Genomic DNA, 19,011 nt, shown 5'->3' with positions numbered 1-19,011 from the left:
GTATTTGATTCCAGAGTTTGACTCCCTGCTGCCTAAACCCTTTACCACTCCTCCCCCCACTTAAAATATTTTAGGTAGGGTGTTTCAAAGTTATTTTTCAGGGTGGGGCACACAGTGCTAGTTGGATCATGCTTTTTGAATTTGTCGGCTAAGAATGAGGGACCATTGCCAAGGGAAATCTGAGAACATGATACAGGGTGATCTGATTAAAATCAGTTTACCGACCAGAAACCAGTAAAATTGTTACAGATAATCAGTGACTGAATCAAATTTCTTTAGATTAAAAAAGACTCTGACTACCAAGTTTTGGATCTTTTGGAGTTTCTTTAATGAATATTGAGGAATACCAAGGCACGCTGAGTCACCATAATCCATGCACGCTTGAACAAAGGCATTGGCCACAAAGATCTTTTGCAGAAAACCAAGGAATGGCATTATGTGAAGCAAGCCAATTGCGGATATAGAGTGACTGAGATCTTAATACTATTTTGATTTGTTTATCCCAGTTTAACTTGGAGTCTATAATAATCTGAACATCACAGACTGATGAAGCATTATCTGGACAATTGCTAAGCAAACGCCGAAGTGACGACTCCTAAAGGTTTGTGGGTCCAAAGATTGGTCGAATTTTTGTCTTGGAAGAGTTAAATTAAAAGTTGTTTTGTTTCATCCAGGATGATACTGAAGATAAATGGGTAGCACCCAAATATGGGACATATTATCAAGAAACGGCATTAAAGTTATTGCCGCTTTAGCGGCAGAAAACTGCTGCTAAAGCGGCGATAATGGGCTTGATAATATGCCCTTGAGAATTCCCAGAGAAGCCCCTGTTCTGGTGTCAACATGGGCTTCAATTGGAATTCTCTGTGGCATATTATCAAGCCCATTATCGCTGCTTTAGCAGCAGTTTTCTGCCGCTAAAGCGGCAATAATTTTAACGCCGTGCTTGATAACAGGCCCCTCAGTGCGATATGTTTTGCTGTGCTGCTATGTTGTCTAGCCATGTCATGCTCCAGTTTGTTATCTTATGTTCTATCAGGTTAAACAACAGTATTTTAGTCAACAATTAGGCGTGGGCTAGGCATTCTCTACCTTGATCCTACTCTGAAATACGCTGTGCTATATCTGGTCTCGTGGCTCTGTTCTGCTGTGGTATACTGCAAAGATTTGCAACCCGGCTGCTCAAGGCTCAGAGACTAACCTGAGTGCCTGGGAGTGCCCCCATTAGAATTTAAGTGTTTCCTACAACCAATATTCATATTATGTCAGGTAGTCGTGTCCATTGTGTGTCAATAAGATAGGACCAGAAAAAGCGCATCCTCTCTCTCTACCCAGGCTGCCTAGACATCCATATTGGGCTACAAATCCTGTCACCACATAGAATTTGAAATGGTTATGTCGCACACACAGTGGTGAAGTTGTTGAAATTGGTCCACATAATTTCATCAAAAAACTTTAACTACTCAAAAACATGTGAAAGAAAACTTTGTATGTGTTCTGTTAATCCTCCTTCCACTCCACCTCATGGCACTTTTCTGAAATTCCAGTTCCCTTTTCTGACTTTCTCACACCCTTACCCCACGTAATGATAAACCTATCAATTGTTCCCATCTCTGCCCCGCGTAATGTTATACCTATGTCTTGATTCCATCCCTATCCCACTTAATACCTATCTCTTGTTCCCATTCCTACACCTACGTAATGCGATACCTCCACTTAAGAATAAACCAAGGTTTTGGTTCCAACTCTACCCCCACTTAATGATATACCCATCTCGTTTCAACCCTACTCTCACTTAAAGAAATGCTCACCTCTTGTTCCCTTACATAAGGGGAAACAACGGTTCCTGTGGACTCATAAAAAATAATTCAAGCAATATAATTTGCAAAATCGCAATAAAAAGAGGGGAAAAATAATGTCACAGGGCAAGGAACCACCAAAACATTTGTACAATTATGACTTGTTTTATAAACACAACAGACTTATTATATACATTGTTTAAATTTACAGTAGAACAGATATTTGTGCACTGTGTCCCTAAGTGAAAAATGTAACCTAATCGTAAGTGACAGGGTGTATATTTATATACAAGGATTCCATAAATCTTAAACGGCGACCATTCTTGTATAATTTCTTTGTAAACAGCAACTGTATATAATAATACGCGCTGGGCAATGGTTCGCTCTTTCAGCTTGTCGACGGCGTTTCGGCCGTCTATCAGTACGGGGTCCCCTCAGGACTAGTGATGCAGGGACATCTGGATTGCTTAATGCGCAGCCTTGTGAACTAGTGATGTGCCACAAGTGAGAAGTGAAAGGGTATTACTCACAAGAGGACCCGTCCGGGTACTCAGTGTGAGGAAAGGCTGGCAGTCAGGGGTACGGTTTGGCCAACCGGCTCTTTACATCCACTCGCTATAGCCATAGCGGTATGGCTAATCCCTGGTAAATTCTGGAAACAGTGACAATGCACTGTGTAGGTCTGGATGATATTCTGTGCGCGAAGAATCACAGCATCTGTATTCCCAAGCTGCGTGAGTCAGCTTCAAGGACGGTACAATGACCTCTTGTTCCCATCCCTACCCCCACTTAATGACATGCCTATCGCTTGTTTCCAGACCTACATCTACTAAATGATATGACAATCTCTGGTTCCCTTCCCTACCTCCACTTAACACCCATCTCTTGTTCCCATCCCTACCTCCACGTAATGATATTCCCATCTCTTGTTCCCATCCCTACCTCCACGTAATGATATTCCCATCTCTTGTTACCATTCCTACCCCCACTTAAGGATATGCCCCTCTCTTGTTACCATTCCTACCCCCACTTAAGGATATGCCCCTCTCTTGTTCCCATCTCTACCCCCACTAAACACCCGTCTCTTGTTCCTGTCTCTTCAATCATTTAATGATGTACCTCTCTCTTGTTTCCAGAGATTATCTCCTCAGGCCCCTTTCCTACCCTGCCCATCATCCAGGGCGTCTTCTTTCACTTTGGGTATCTCCTGTGAGCCTCTCGTACATTTCAGAAAAATTTAGAAAAGATGCTATAAATTGTACCATTTGGCCATTTTCTTTTTTAAATCACATTGGGTGAGAGCCCCCACCCCTTCGCAGCCAGCGAAAGAAAGTAGGTCAGGCATCCTTGCTTCGTTCTCTCAAAATCAGTGAAACTATTTACACTCCGCCACTTTCAAAGTTCATCAGCTGCCATTGAAGAGGTACTTAAAAAACGAAAAACAAACATGTTGCCAAAGGACCACATAATGTCATTAATTGATTTCATTACACCACACTTCTGCCATTTCTAAACGCTATAAAAATCAGGTGTTTCCAATGTAATGGCACTCATATTATCACCCCTGGAAAGATGCTAGGCAGAGTAGGCCTTACTGACTTTGGAGCTGAAGCTTGCAGAGGCTAGCAGTGAGCGTTAAATCCCTGAGCCATTTCAGTGGACGGACGAGACCATAGTATAGCGATTGTATGGCAAGAATAGATTGAGCAGGGCAAGGCATAAAATAACAAAAGGCATATCTGGAAACTTTTTCTTTGTCTTCAGAAGGTTGTTCTCGCTAGTCAATGTTCGCGAACCTAGAATTGGCATTGCTGATTTCCATGCTTGATGAAAAGGAAAAAAACATAGCTTTGCAGGGTTTTCATGCAAGAGGTGAATGACCAAAGGTGCTCAAGGGGAGTCTAACTCGTCAGTGGCTGGGACTGGAGTCAGTTTACTGGTGTAGAAGCAAGAGGGCGGCCACGCGCGCTCCCAGATCGAGGAAGCCGTCCCAGCAGCAGTCAGTGGCAGGGCGCTCCCATCCACGTCTTTGAAGAGAGCTCTTCGCCTGTCACAGGCGTCCACACACACATCACCCGACCTGCGGGAGCAAAAAAGAAAATGGTTGGCCATCATAAGGCAGTTTAGGTTTGAGCATCAAGAACCCTATCACAAAACATTTTGACTGGCGCTATTTGCGTCCTTGGTCGTAGGTTGAGACACCGCTTGCCCCAAACATCTTTTGTCGCCGTTATGAAAACAGGATTCTGGAGGAGGAAAGGTGTGACAAGAATGTTTGTGCATATTTGTCCTGTGGTATGTTCTTATGGTGGCAGGGTCGCACTGCAGGAGCGGGCATCGTGCGTTTGCCCGGGAGGCTGGAAGGTGGGGGCAGTTTTGGATCGTTAGGGGCTGGTTTTGGAGAGGTTGGGGGCATGTTTTGTTACTGTAGCCCCGTTTTGCAGCGATGCTTCACTATCTGCCCCCAGTAACAAAAGCAGCAGTGCTGGGGTCCAGTTTTGTTAAGCAGCAGTAGCTTCACGGTGAATAACATGTATGAAAAGATGGGACAGAGCAACCGCATGCATCCTGGTGACTCAAATACAGTTCAAAAAATGCATTTTTACAAAGGCGCAGTGATGTGACTTTTCCAATTGTTTAGTTTAGTTTATTAAATTAGCACAGTTAATTAAAACCATTACAATAAAATGTCGTCATAGCGCTGTTACCACGTTAAAAGCAAACACGAAGCAAACCATCAAATTTAAATTCATACACATATTACTGACGAGGCAGTCGTGTAGTTACTATTGTAATCATGTGGCAGGTTTCGAAAACCAAGGATAAAATAATTTGGTGCAGTAACGCTAGGGAAAGTGCAAAAAAAGTCTGTGATAAGTTTTGTTGGTGGGGGGAACTGGTAGGGCGGGGAGGAACTGGTAGGGTGGGGGACGGAGAGGGTGAAAGCAGATTGTCCAAGAGTCTCACATATTTTCCAGACATTGCAAGCACTTGAAAGTCTAGGGAAGTAAAGCAGAGGGCAGATGCCTCCCAACATGTGCTCATACCCCTTTTTAAATATAAGGGTTTTAAAAGAATTCTTCTGGGAGCGTCAAGGGCGGGACAACAGCACAGAAGATGCAACCAGGATTCAGACCTGTAATTGCACAGTCGGCAAGCCCCTTCCTCACTTGTTGGAGCCCATCGGTTGAAGGCAGTGGAGCGCAAACCTAGGAGACGCATGAACATTATATTTTTGCGGGCCACTGCGTTCAGACTATCCAGAAGGTAAGGTTGAGGTACCCCAGGGAGGTATGAGTTGTTCAAGGGAAGCAGGATAATTGTTTTTAGGACCTGAATGTGCATCTGGTACGAGATTTGTCTGACCCGCTTGTTGATAACCCTTTTCCAGACTGTGTATGGAATAGAGTCTGCAGTTAATAATGATACGTCAATCTGTAGCGTTCTTATGGCTTTTACAATTTGACAGTTCCATGAGTTCCCAGAGCTGGCAAGAGTTTATTTTAACCGGGCTTTAAGCTTGTTATCTAGTCCTTATATAGTTTTTTAGAGTGTCAGCCTCACAGAAAATCGATTGTCTTTGAAGGCCCAGCTCCAGTCGTAGTCTTGCCCTGTGGATGTAATTCGGGAGACAGAAAATCTATTTTATAAATGGTAACCTGGGCGTAGTCGAGACTAGCCGAGCATGCGCCAGGAAAGGCCTGGTGCCCATAACTTAGGGCAGGGAGGAGAGAGGCTTTAATCCCTTTCAGAATGGGTTCGGCAGAAGGGCTACTGGGGGACTGGTTAAGTCGAGTGAGGCTGTATGTTGTTGCTCCAGCTCTTTCCCAATTATGCAACCCCAGGTGACGTTCTTATTGCCAACAAGCTGAAACTGCCATCAACACTATGTCATGTAACGTGCCCCCAGGATCAGCTCCAAACTAAGAGTCACAGGGATGTGTAAAATTTACATCTTGAATATGGTCCTCAAAATGCATAAGAGCTGGGTGCCTAGTGATGAGGCAAACATTCACTTATCCGGACACCCCACAACTGGAACTCAGGACATCTGAATACAGAAGGTAAACCTGCCGCATGCATTTGCCTGAACACAATGAAAGGATGCATGAATAGTTTCACTGACTGTGATCCATGAGCTTTGTATTCATCAATGTCCTATAGTGCCTGCCATATTAGTTGGGGGGAGAGAACCTAACAAATGATGACAACAAAAGCACCTATTTCACATAAACCCCGGGTTAATACAAAGAGAAGCAGAAAGTCCATCTCAAATGATTTCCTATTAGAATGCCAACAAGCAGACTCTACAACACATCAACAGAGATGTTGGTAAATTTTAACAGACTCCAAAACAACATGCAATGGTCACTATGTTGGAAAACACTCTCGAACTAACAAGCAATTTTACGAAAGTGGGATCTGTGCTACTTGACTGGTGGTTATAGAGTGGATAGTGAGTAAAGTTCTCTAAATGGTGTGATCACTCATTCCAAACTTAACCCAAAAACGAAAACTGAAGTAACAATGAAAATGTTGTATAAAATTGATAAAAATAAATGACCCACTCTTTTAACACATCAGGACAAAGAATACAACTATATTTCTTAATCACAAATAATACAGAATGAAAAAGAGAACTAAATGCAGAAGTTATTGAAAAGGTAAATGAACACTGGTAACAACAATAATGTCGTCACCAGCCTGTCATTGCTTGCCTTTTGCAACAGACAGATCAGTTTGGTGATAAAACATTACACCTAAAGTAGTGCCCAGCTGTTGTCCAGAACACCTCTTTTGTAAATGTTTCCAATCACCTGAAATTTCAACGGACTCATATTGTGTTTATGTTCCATGAAATACCAGGCCACCGATGATTTTATGTTGCGACACTGCATATTACCCTTGTGTTCTAAACTTTTTCGTTTTCTTCAGTTTTACCCACAGAACGTTTACCACATGACCATTTCAATAAGTAAAGACCCCTTACTTTAAATTTCTGACCAGCAGTTAGATGTGTGATGTTATTCCCCTCTATACTACATTGCAATTCAAACAATTCTAAGATTGTAAGGTACCTCTGGACTAAGCCTTACATCTATATTTTGTCGTGTTATCAGTTTTGTTCTTACAAATCATCTCTTTGATGTTGGCATGTCTGTGATAAGCAAACAGTGGTGGATCTTTAAAACAAATCATTGAAATCTATTTCACTGCTGAGAGGGAGTTAATACTTCATAATGATGTTCTGGATTGTGTAGATTGATGTGGTGAATTTGGAAACAAAAGCCTTTCCTAATATTCATTTTTAATAGCAGGTTGTAATAGTTTTTCTCTTTTCATTCCATCCACACTTATTTTGGCTCTCTGTAATATTTATCGAGACATCTTTTATTGCAGAATTTCGGCACTTCCTGGAGTAGGAGGAGCACAGATGGCATATTTGGTGTGCCTGGGATTGATGAAATGCCGAGGGAAGTGCCCTGAGGCTCCCGGTCCACAAGACATCCAGAGGCGCGCACTGGTGGGCGAGGCTGACGTGTGCCTTGCTGTGGCTAGGGGACACCCCTTTGCCACACTCACACTGGGGGTGTGTCCTCCCAGCTGGTGGTACGCACCGGCACTGCATTGGCCCGAGCGGGTAGGGTATAACGCCTGGAGAATAGGGTTCGTGCACTCCCACAACTAGCCCGCGTCAGCATCGTTGGTGCCCTCCCCCCCTGGGAGACATTGTCCCTGGCTTCTGTGTGATGCGCAGTGTAGTTAGAGCATCTTTTGCGGCTCCCTGGGGTCCCTTTTGTCACTCCATGCCCACACCTCCCTGCCTTCTCACTTTGCAGACAACATTGCCGCAATGGGGCCTGGGCCCGCTTAGGAACAAACGAGCCACGTGAAACTACCGGAGGGTTCTGACCTGGCACAGAAGCCCTAGCACCCCTATGGTGGAACCCTGAATAGATTGGGCCGCGACCCTCTAATTAAGACTACCAGTGGAACTGTTCAAGTAACGTCTGGGGGGAAACCCCGAGGGGCCCTCTGATTAAGACACTGTTTCAGTGGATGGGGTTTAATTGGGGAAGGCCCAGAGTGCTACAGTGGGAGCACAGATCCAAGAGACTGCAATCACTTACTGGCGCTTGATAAAGACAAATATGGGGTGCACTAGGACCAAAGCAGACAGGTCAGTGCTGTGGGCTCGCTCTTGGTCACCTCCATTGGACAGCCCCCAAGCTAAGACCGTGGACACTGACATGGCCTCTCAAGGAGCGATGCTTCACTGGATAAACTGAACATAATCCTCCAGGAAATCAGAGAATCATGTCCGGTGATGGAGCAACGACTAGGGGCCATCACCACGGATTTGAGCCTGTTAAAAGATAACCATAGTAAATTATCAGACATTGGCAAAGCCAATGAACTGTCACTCTCAACATTGACCCCAGACCATGAAGAACTCACTACGCTAGTTGCGCAGTTGCTGCGTCGTATAGATTTACTACAAGACCGAGCTACTGGGAACATCTCAGGGTGGTGGACTATTGCCAATACACACAGAGTACACGCAGATGCAGATAGGTCTGACACTCTTTAGCGTGTACGATACATCCAGACCTCTCCACCACACCGATTTTAACAATGGATGTCCCGAATCGGGGAACAGTGGACATACAACTCTAGATTAACTCAGCCTTTTGGAACTATTAGCCAGAATTGTACTCTGCACTCCCCACTCCTGACCCCACAGAGTTACTGGAGTTCCTACAGAAGGTGCACCTCCACAGAGTGCAGGCAGTGGATAGGGAGGACCTTTCTACTCCAGTCATGGGAACAAAATCAGAAGGGTCCTGAAGGAACTGGCACGTAATAAAATGCCAGGATCCAACAGACTCCCAGTAGAATTCTACTATACCTGCTCCATTCAGCTGATCCCAGAATTAGTAAAATTGTACAACACATCCTTAGAAGCAGGACTACTTCCCTCCTCCACTAGAGAAGCACTAGTCACATCCTTACTGAAACCTGAGAAGCCTCCACGAGAGTTGAATTCCTATCACCCACTTTTGATATTAAATACTGAGTATAAGAAACTTGGTAAGATCCGCACCCGCAGACTGCTTCCGATGCTTCCTCGATTGCTAATCATTAATTAGTGTGGATTTGTACCTCGCCGAAACACTTTGTTAAATATATGGCGATTGTGCCAGATCATGGATGCCAGCCGTGATCTCTATCCCCATGCCAATTGTCTTTCATTAGACATCCGCCAGGTGTTCGACTCCTTAAATGGGGATTATATGCTTGCCACACTCGATTAGAGATACCTGAGGCCTACATCAGGCAGGTCTAGCTACTCAATTCGGCGCCTACCACTAGAGCTAGGACAGGGCCTAACATTTTCCAATCTTATCCAGTGTTGCAAGGCACCAGACAGGGTTGCCCCCTTTTCCCGCTCCTCGTTATCCTCACAGTTGAACACATAGCACAAACAATGAGACAGGAAGCAGGACATCAGGGTATTCCAATTGCAAACATAGTCCACACCATTTTGTTGTATGCCGATGACATGATCCTGTATTTCAATGATATACGAGAAGTGCAGACAGAAATGGCCCAATTGCTGTCCACATTTGGGACTCTTTCTGGCCTCCACATTAATGCAGACAAATCATGTGTGTTCTCCTTCTGTGGCACGTATGCGGAACCTGCCGTACACTTTGGAGAATATGTAATCTTGGTGGCCCCTACTACCTTTCAGGCCCTCAGGATACAAATATATAGAGAGGGCCCTGATATCTATCTTAGCAGGCAATCACTCACACACAATTGCAGCGTTCAAATCACAGGTGTCCTTTTGGATGACTTTGCCCATTCAGTGGCAGGACGGTCGGTGCTGTCCAAACTGGTGATGCTGTTGCACCTTTTATACCATTTTGTGAACCTAACAATCATAATCCCTAGTGGGCTTTCTGACAACTCAACGCTCTACTAACTGATTTGATATGGGAAGGATGTTGTAGAGTCAGCTTAGCTAAACTACAACTTCCGACGGATAGAGGAGGACTGAGGACTCCCGACTTTAAGGCATTCTGTATCACTGCCGTGGTCGTACTACTGGCTAACTGGCCATAATCTGCTGGAAATAGACTTTACTGAGGCACAATTGGCACATGGCCAACTGCACCATCTGCTCTGCCCTGGGACACTGTGACTGCCCACACAGATGTTACTGTTATGCATCACATTGTCGCGCTGGAAAATGGCAATGAAGTATTTCTCGGTGCAGGTTCCTTATGCACCCAACATACCCTTGCGAAGCCTCCAAAGTTCCTTTGGCACCCTAATGAGTAGGAGGCTTATACCTTGTGAACATGAAGTTGGTGACCTGTCTGCGGAAGGCACCCTCATGACACACAACGACTTCATTCATACCCACACACTCCCAGACACCCTATTCCTGATGCATGTCAGTCTCCTCTAGTATGTGCGTCAACACTGGGTGGCTGATGATCATGAACCACCGACTCATGAGTTATTGAGGGCATTGCACACAATGGGAAATGGCCGGCACTTGGTAGGATCACTATATAAAGGCCTCCAAGACCATCTGACGATACCACTTACTACACTAAGGGAGAAGTGGGAAACAGACTTAGGTAGGGCACTCTCTGACAAGGAATGGGCACGATTGCTGGACTACCCTAAGAAAGTGTCTCATAATTCAAGATTAAAATCTATTCCATATCCATTCTACATCGAGCGTACTTAACACCACATAAAATCAACATGATATACCCTGCAGCGTCCTTTAATTGCTACCGGTGCCGTCTGGAGGGGGCAGACTTGCTCCATATGTTGTGGGCCTGTCCACAATTGTCAGAATACTGGGCAGGGGTGACCAAAACGCTGGGTGAAGTCACTGGCCAGGTCAAGTGGGATAACAGAGTATTGTTTACCACGCCTAACAGACTGGCAAGAAGAACTAAAGCAATGGGGCCTTGCTGAAAGCATAGCCCTTAGGCAGGAGGAATATAAGTGACTCTGCAAATCACCAGTCTCAATGGAGTGGGCCATGCTATTGGAGAGCTTTAAGGTACATGATCCGGATCCCGGGGTGGTTGCAGGGTCCCAGTGAATCAGTGATCATTTGGTTCCAGATGGGGTACTGCCCTGGCGATCACAGGTGCACAAGGTCTGTTGTTACCACTGTTTGCTGGGTTCATAAATAAGTTGCACTCTGCCCGAGCAGATATTCCCCCCTCTCTCTATTCCCCCCCCTCTACTTCGGTTTATTTCCATTGCGAAGGTTCTCTGGTGACACATAGGAGTTCTGGTTTGGTTTGGGGATCCGGGTGGTGGTATTCATTTTTTTGAGTACTTGATTACAGTCCATGTTTTTTTTGGCTGCATAATCTGTAAAACTGAGTCAACTGGAAACTGATGACTACAATATGATGCTCCGTTATAGAGCCCAGTATGTTACTCTTGCTCACAAGATGGACACCAATATCTTGTATTGTGGACTGTTTGTCCTAACAAAAATGCAATAAAGTTTGTGCTAAAAAAACTGTGTTCTAGAATTTGTTTATTGTAATTTATGTATGAAACCCTCACATTGGGTGCGGTCACCCGTCCAAATGATAAAGATGTAATCAATGAACTTCTTGTTCAATAGTCCATTTTCTTTCAGTGATGAATTCCACAGGATGTAGTCAGATTCTAATTTAGTCATGAAAGTGTTAGCATAACATGGAGCTCCCTGTGACCTCATTGATGTTTCCTTGAGCTGTAAGTAATAGATGGGAAACACTGAGTTAACTTATAAATACTCTTCTTGTGTGAGAAAACATTCAGCTGCCTCCAAACCTTAATTGTGAGGGATTGACTTATACAATAACTTGATGTCTAGAGAACGAAAAAGATGGTTCCAACTTCAGGAAGAGTAATAGTCCTCAATGAATTAAGAAAATGGATGGGGGTCTCACATATGATGGTCTGTCTTTTGAACAATACTTTGAAGATGAAAGTCAAGGCATTTGCCTGTGTTCATGAGAATAGATCCAAAAATTGTAACAACAGGTCTAAGTGGTGAACCCACTGGATCCTTAGTAAAAAAAAAAAAAAATAGTCTGTGGGCTCCTAGGAAATGTGGTCTGCTTGTAATTCTGCATGTCTTGATTGATTTAATCCATCTCACGAGCATTTTTTTATGAATTTCACAGAACACCAGAGTAGAAGTTTAATTGAGGATAATATAAGAGCTGTGATCATTGACATGTGTCAAAGGTTTCGGATAATACACTTTTCTATCAATTGCTGCTATTGCTCCTGCCTTATCTGCATCCTTACAAATATTTTCATTGCCATTTGGGGGGTTTCGAGTATAACTTACTCCTTCATACTAAAGTTGCTCTGTGCAGAGATTTATAGTAAATTTTTCAAAATATTGGTGAATCATATTCTTGAATGTGTCAATTTTAGGACTGACATTCAGCATGTAGCCTGAATAGAGTTTACCTTTATTTTTGCAATCCTTTTGTTGGTTTTTAGGTGCTCCCTGAACCGTAAGTGGTATGGGTATGCCCAGACATGGGTCCCGTGCACACTGTATCACTGGAACCAGGCTATACATGGCTGATGAGCCCATTACAAAGGCAAAATCGGTCTTTGGTTGCATGTGTTCTAGTTCAGGGAGGATCTTGTTTGGCAGTTTAGGCTGGACTGTTCTCACTGAAGAAGGGTCGATACTGATTTGCCAATAGCTGGGTTCAAACTGGAGTGGCATGGTGTGCAAAATAACGATGGACTGGGATGCGGCCCTGAGTAATTACAAGTGGCTGAGATTAATTCAAGCATTCCATTCATCGCTTTTTAGTATGTTCCCTAAGTGGGACGGGTATGCCCAGATGTGGGTCCTGTGCATACTGTGTCACTGGAACCTAGTTATATCTGGCTGATGAGCCCATAATATGGGTGAAATCGGTCATGGGTTGCTTGTGTCCAGTTCAGGAGGACCTACTTTGTAGATCAGGCTGGTCTGCTCCCATTAGGGTCAAGAATGATTTGCATATGGCTGGGTCTGAACTGGGGTGGCAAAGTGAGCTGAAGAACGATGATGGATTCAACCCAGATCTGTGATTAGGGGTGAGTGTCTAAAATGTTTTAGTGCTTCGTTCATCATCTCACTGTGTTTGCCTCGAAAGAATCCCTCCATAACCCAGACCTTTGAGTGTGCTTGTCTGTGCCTCCTTCGGAAAAATTAAGCACATTAAAAAAACATAAAGAAATCAGAACAATGCATTAGTACAGATTGGACATTCTCAAACAGAAATGCATTGGGAAGGACAGCCACTTACAAGTTTGAGAGGTGGTGAAGTGTAAACGGGCTTGTTAATTTAATAAAGCAAATATGGTTTCTAGTCTCCTGGCCATGGACTCATGGAATTTCTATAGAATTGTGACAGGGAAGTTGGATAAAGTGATAATGTTTGCCAATTTTTCTAGTAAAAACATGACTACTGCCACAGACCTTGTCAAATCTATTTTCCTGACTAAAATACAAATTTTAGATTATATTATTTTTATAGATTCAACAGGGAAAGTGGATTGCATGTAGCTGAATTGCCATCATCACAGTTTACTAATGCAATTGGCTTTTATTCTTTCCCATAAAACTGGTTCATGTATTTCTATAATGTCTTTGTGTCCATATAGCAGCCATATAGTTATAGTAAATAATTTTAATTGGGGCCATAAATATTACATTTTCACTCTTTAACCAGAAAAATAACAGGCATTATGTATCATTTGGCTCCCAGCAAGTAGGTGAGTACCGTGAAGGAGGTCTTTATTTAGCCAGCACTGGTAGGGTAGGTGGAAATCTGTAGGTGGGGAGCATCTGTAGTGTTATGTCTATTTGTAGAGCACAATAATCACCCGTGAGGGTATCCGGGTGCCTGAGCCAGTGTGTAGGTGAGTGTCCCCTCAGAATACTTCAAAGTGCAAGATTTTCAGTCTTGACCCTGTTCCTCATGGGAACAGTCCAGCCAATACTACAGCTGGATTTTTATATTCCCTCCTATTTATTAGATGATGAATGATTTCTTAGTGATTTAAAATGTTTTTTAGATTTGTGATTGTTCTGTAAAAATTGATGAATTGATATATAATTATAATAATTATAATAAATATTTTTTTTAACAGACTCTAATTAGTTTAGGAATTGGTTTGACAGTGTTTAAAGAATATATTGTCCTCAAAAGTGTGTATGTTCGACTGATTAACAAGTCAGTACAATCACCAAGGGGAAAATAGTTTTTGCTGGTTTATAGAGTCCACCGTCCTCTTATTTGTAACCATTTAACTACCCTGGCATTTGCAATGTTCCTGTAACCCTCTGATGCTGACTGAAAGCTCTCCAGGTGCCATAATATCTGAATGTTGTGTTCTATAGCAACTATTTCAATATGGTCTGTCTTTAATATGCCATATTTATGTGCTTTCACTAAAAAGACTGCCTATATGGAATGTTTTGGTTTAAGGCAAAGCTTATTCTCAATCCAGCAGAACTGAATCGGTTATGGTGGCAAGCCAAAGGCCATGGCTACGGGCCTGATCTGTTTATTATGACATGTTATCACAAACGCACTAAGCCTGACAGATTTATTGTGGAAAATCATTTGTTAAAGTCAGAAGGCATTTAAATGTGGATTGGTATTGTTCTATATTAAAGCATAAAGATTGGTATTTTGCTACATGTACAAGTTGCCTTACATGCCTCCTAGATTGCAAAGTTTTGGCGTTGGCCTCCCTCTTACGCAAACTGTTAGGGTTTTCACTATAAATTGTTCTTGTTAGGCCCTGTGGAGTGGGTTGTATATTGTTTTGCAAGCTGTCATTTTTTACACATGTGTAATTTTATAATTGATTGCATGGTGGTTGCCAGTTTATGTGCACTTGAATTGCTCAGTCTTGGGTATAGTGTAAAGCCAATGGGAAAGGGGCTCATCAGTTCATTTTTGAAATGTCATGCCACATTTCAGATAGTTGATATGTTTATTATGACATTTTATAACAAAGCCACTAGGCCTGATCTACTTATTGTGAAAAACAAGTTTTAAAGACAACCTGCTTTTAAGGATGGATTGTTATTACACTGTGTTAAACCCTGTAGGCAGGTATTTTGTTACACGGAATTTCACAGATTACAATATTAGGCAAGGAGTTTAATGTTTGGGATTCACCTGAACAAACCACACGGATCAAAGATATGCACTATAATAATCTTTGTTAGACTCTCTTTGAAGACTTAGGGGCATATTATCAAGAAAAGGCGTTAAAATTATCGCCGCTTTAGCGGCAGAAAACTGCAGCTAAAGCGACGATAATGGGCTTGATAATATGTTCTTGAGAATTCCCATAGAAGCCCATGTTCTGGTGTCAACATGGGCTTCTAGGGGAATTCTCTGATGCATATTATCAAGCCCATTATCGCCGCTTTAGCGGCAGTTTTCTGCTGCTAAAACGGCGATAGTTTTAACTCCGTGCTTGATAATATGCCCCATAGTATTTTGCGTTGTCAACTGTACTTTTGTATACATTTGTACTTTTATGACTGTATGCCGGATCGTTGCCTTGTAGAAAGCTTATGCTCAGTACATTAGGCTTGAGCTGGTTTTGTTGACATTGCAATGATAAAGTATATAGGCTTGATTGTTTATTATGAAAAGTTATGATAAAGACAGCCGGCCTGGCATATTGATTGTGAAAAGCATATGTTAAAGTCAATAGGCACTTAAGGGTGCATTGTTATTACTCTGAATTAAAGTCTACAAACAGCGTTTTTATTAAATAGAATATCACATACTATTTTAGTAGGCAGGTTTTTTCGGCATTGGTTACCCCCTCTGACAAACCATGGGTATATAAGACTGTGAGAATCCTTGTTAAGCCCTGTTAGAAGAGATAGTTCTTTGTGCTGCCAGCTGTAATTTTGTACAAACTTGCAATTTTATGACTTTATGCCTAATGCTTGACTGGAGGTAAAGCTTACATTCAGTACTTGAGCTGGTTATGGAAACATGCCAATGATAAAAGCTATAGGCTTGATTATCATGCAGGGAAATATTAGGCCATATGCCATATGTCTGGCCTGTTTGTTACGAAATGTTATTACGAAGGGAGAAGGCCTGGTTTATTTATTGTGAAATGCACATTGTGAATTCAGTAGGTTTCTAAAAGGGGGTTGCTGTCACATGATACAGGTGGTAGAAAGGTTTATGGTTACATGTAATCTCGGAGATTACCATAGTAGAAAAAGGGTTTAGTGTTGGTCACCCATGCTAACAAACACTGGGAGCAGAATTATCTTGTGCCTATTTTGTTAGACCTACTGAGTTCGGGGGTATATTTTTTGCCAACTATGTATTTGTAGGGAAACATCGTTTACAACGCGGGGATTACATCGCGATGCCATTACATCGCGGTTTTTACAACGCAAGTCGTTACAACGACTTGCGCTAGATGGCCCTCTAGGACAAGGAATAGTATAATTTACTATCCAACACCTTCCCTACTGTACGTAGACTGGAGTTGGAATAGTAAATTATACTACTCCTAAGTCCAGCGCCCTCCAACGCAAGTCGTTGTAACGACTTGCGTTGTAAAAACCGCGATGTAATGTACCGCGATGTAAATGTATGCGTTGTAACGTCATACATCCGTATTTGTACATATTTGTAAGTTTAACCTATGTGCATGACGGCTGCCAGTTTTGCGTAGTTCAGTAAGACTGTGTTGTATAAAGTGTTAAGCTATTGGTAAAGACTAGAGGCCTTATCAGAACACTGGAAAAACATATGTCAGATTCATGAGGTGCAATTATTTTGTAAGGAAAAAAAGAAAAACCAAGTAGGTCTTACTTACTTATTATGAAAAGCATGTGGAAAAGTGTAAAGCATTTGGTAAAGGGCTCATCGGTTCATCGGAAAAAGTCATGCCACATTTCAGATAATTGATCTGTTTATTATAAAATGTTATAACAAAGCCACTAGGCCTGAACAACTTATTGTGAAAATCAAGTTTTAAAGACAACGGGCCATATGTAGGAAACATACTATTTACCGATTCATAAATACCGAATTTTACCGATTCGGTATTTATGAATCGGTATATAGTATGTAGGTAAACAATCGGTAATTATTACCGATTCGGTAAATATCGGTATTTATGAATAGGTATTTACCGAATCGGTAATAATGCATCCCTTCCCATTCATTCCTATGGGCCTGGAGGCCCATAGGAATGAATGGGAAGCCATTTACTATTACCGATTCGGTAAATACCGAATTGGTAATAGGGGAAGCATAATCATGGGTGGCAGGGTGTCACGTTGACACCCTGTTGCACCCCTGATTCGTGCATGTGTGCACATGTGGCGCACATACAGTCTGCCACATGGCACTTTCAAAGCAGCCAAATTTAGCTTTTTGAAAGGTATTCGTTATTTAACATCAACCTGTAGTTGGTGTTAAATGCCGAATCCTTACTATTGAATTTCACTCACTTGAGTGCTCCCTACATATGATTTAAGGATTCGGTAATTTACCGAATCTGTATTTTACCGATTCGGTATTTTACCGATCCCTTACCGATTCGGTAAATTACCGAATCCTTAAATCATGCCTCCTACATCTCAAATGCCTAAATACCGGTCGGTAACGGGATACTTACTGAATTTCGGCCGTTACCGACCGGTATTTAGCTACCTACAGGAGGCCCTATATGCTTTTACGGGTGACTTGTTATTACACTGTGCTGAACCCTGTAAGCAGGTATTTTGTTACATGGAATCTTGCAGACGACTTTAAGAGGCAAGGGTTTGATGTTGGTGATTTGCATCATAGTAATCCTTATTAGGCTCTATTAGTGGGATTTTATATTATTTTAACAACTGCATTGTGTACATATTTGTAATTGTATTATGGTATACCTGATGGCTCCCTTGTGGGAGGGTTTAAAACCAACACCATAGGTCTGAGTTCGTTATGCTCACAAGCCAATTATAACAGCTGGAGGCCTGATTGGTTCACTAGGAAAAAATATTTTCGATGCCATAGGCCTGATCAGTTTTTTATGAAACATTTTGACAAACACATTATGACAAACACAGCAGGCCTGACATATTGCTTGTAAAAAACATGCGTTAAAGTCACTAGGCATTTAGGGGTGAATTGTTATTTCTCTGAATAAAACCCTACATTGTTAAACAAATTGTCACAGATTACCTTTGTAGAGAAGGATTTTGGTGTTGGTTACCACCTCAGACAAAGCCTGAAGAAAGAAGATTTGCACTATTATCTTTCTTGCTAGGAACTCTTCTTAACTGGCTGTCAGGGTCTTGTAACAAAGAAAATCATTAAATAATATGTTATCTTATGTTACACAGCATTTGTATAGCACACGTACACCAAAAAGGTTTCATAGCACTGAGTAAAGGGGGGAACATCAGAGTTGTGCGTCTAGCTATAAGCTTGTTTAAAAAGCCAGGTTTTTTAGAAGTGACTCTGGAGGACACAAAACTTGAGCTTTTCCAATAGAGTGATTTAAAAATAATACAGCCAGTTTTACAAATGGTCCGCTAGGCATCTGAGAGGCAGTGCATCTTTCTCATCAGGAGCTTTGTAAGGCAATGTCTAGGTGGACGCCAAGCCTGCCTGGTTTTGTACTGTCTGCAGTCTCTTATTCAGTTTTTTGCAGTCCTAAGTAACATCACTAATGCCATTGTTATCTGAAGAATGGCTTTGGGGTAATATATTTCCTGATTTTCTTGATCTTACGAAGTTGAAAAGTGCAAGAGGAAATCACTGCTTCTATCTGTGGGCTCATAGAGAGGTCCTCGTCAATCTGGATTCCAAGGCTTTTTAATGCTTTTTCAGGAGTGGGAGGTGAGCCCATCTCTAGAGGCCAGAAGCGAGGATTCTAATTATGAATTTAGTTGTTAGTGATCACAATTTCATTGTTCCCCAAATGAAATTTCAGTTGATGGCTATTCATCCAATCCATAATATAAACCATGGTCTTCTGAAAAAGCTCTATAGATTCTGGGGTATTATCAATTTTGAAGAGCAGCTGCATGTTGTCAGCTTAATTGTAGATTTCCACTCTCCTTTTTTGTATATCACGTACAAAGGGGGAAAAATAAAGATTGAATAGG

General features: G+C 42.2%; 1 protein-coding gene across 1 annotated transcript in view; it reads right to left on the bottom strand.

Moving 5' to 3' along the window:
* Positions 1-314: 314 nt before the first annotated feature.
* Positions 315-19,011, bottom strand: part of PKHD1 (PKHD1 ciliary IPT domain containing fibrocystin/polyductin) — a 1,788,124-nt gene continuing 1,769,427 nt past the window's right edge. Inside the window, exon 58 of the mRNA XM_085609531.1 lies at positions 315-3,879. Coding sequence (XP_085465657.1) covers positions 3,690-3,879 — 190 coding nt within the window. The 3' untranslated portion in view covers positions 315-3,689. The remainder of the gene's footprint in view (positions 3,880-19,011) is intronic.

This window comes from Triturus cristatus, chromosome 6 (genome assembly GCF_964204655.1).
Source record: "Triturus cristatus chromosome 6, aTriCri1.1, whole genome shotgun sequence".
NCBI classification, from domain to species: domain Eukaryota; kingdom Metazoa; phylum Chordata; class Amphibia; order Caudata; family Salamandridae; genus Triturus; species Triturus cristatus.
The sequence above is the reverse complement of the archived record's forward strand: the minus strand, read 5'-3'. Positions and strand labels throughout refer to the sequence as shown.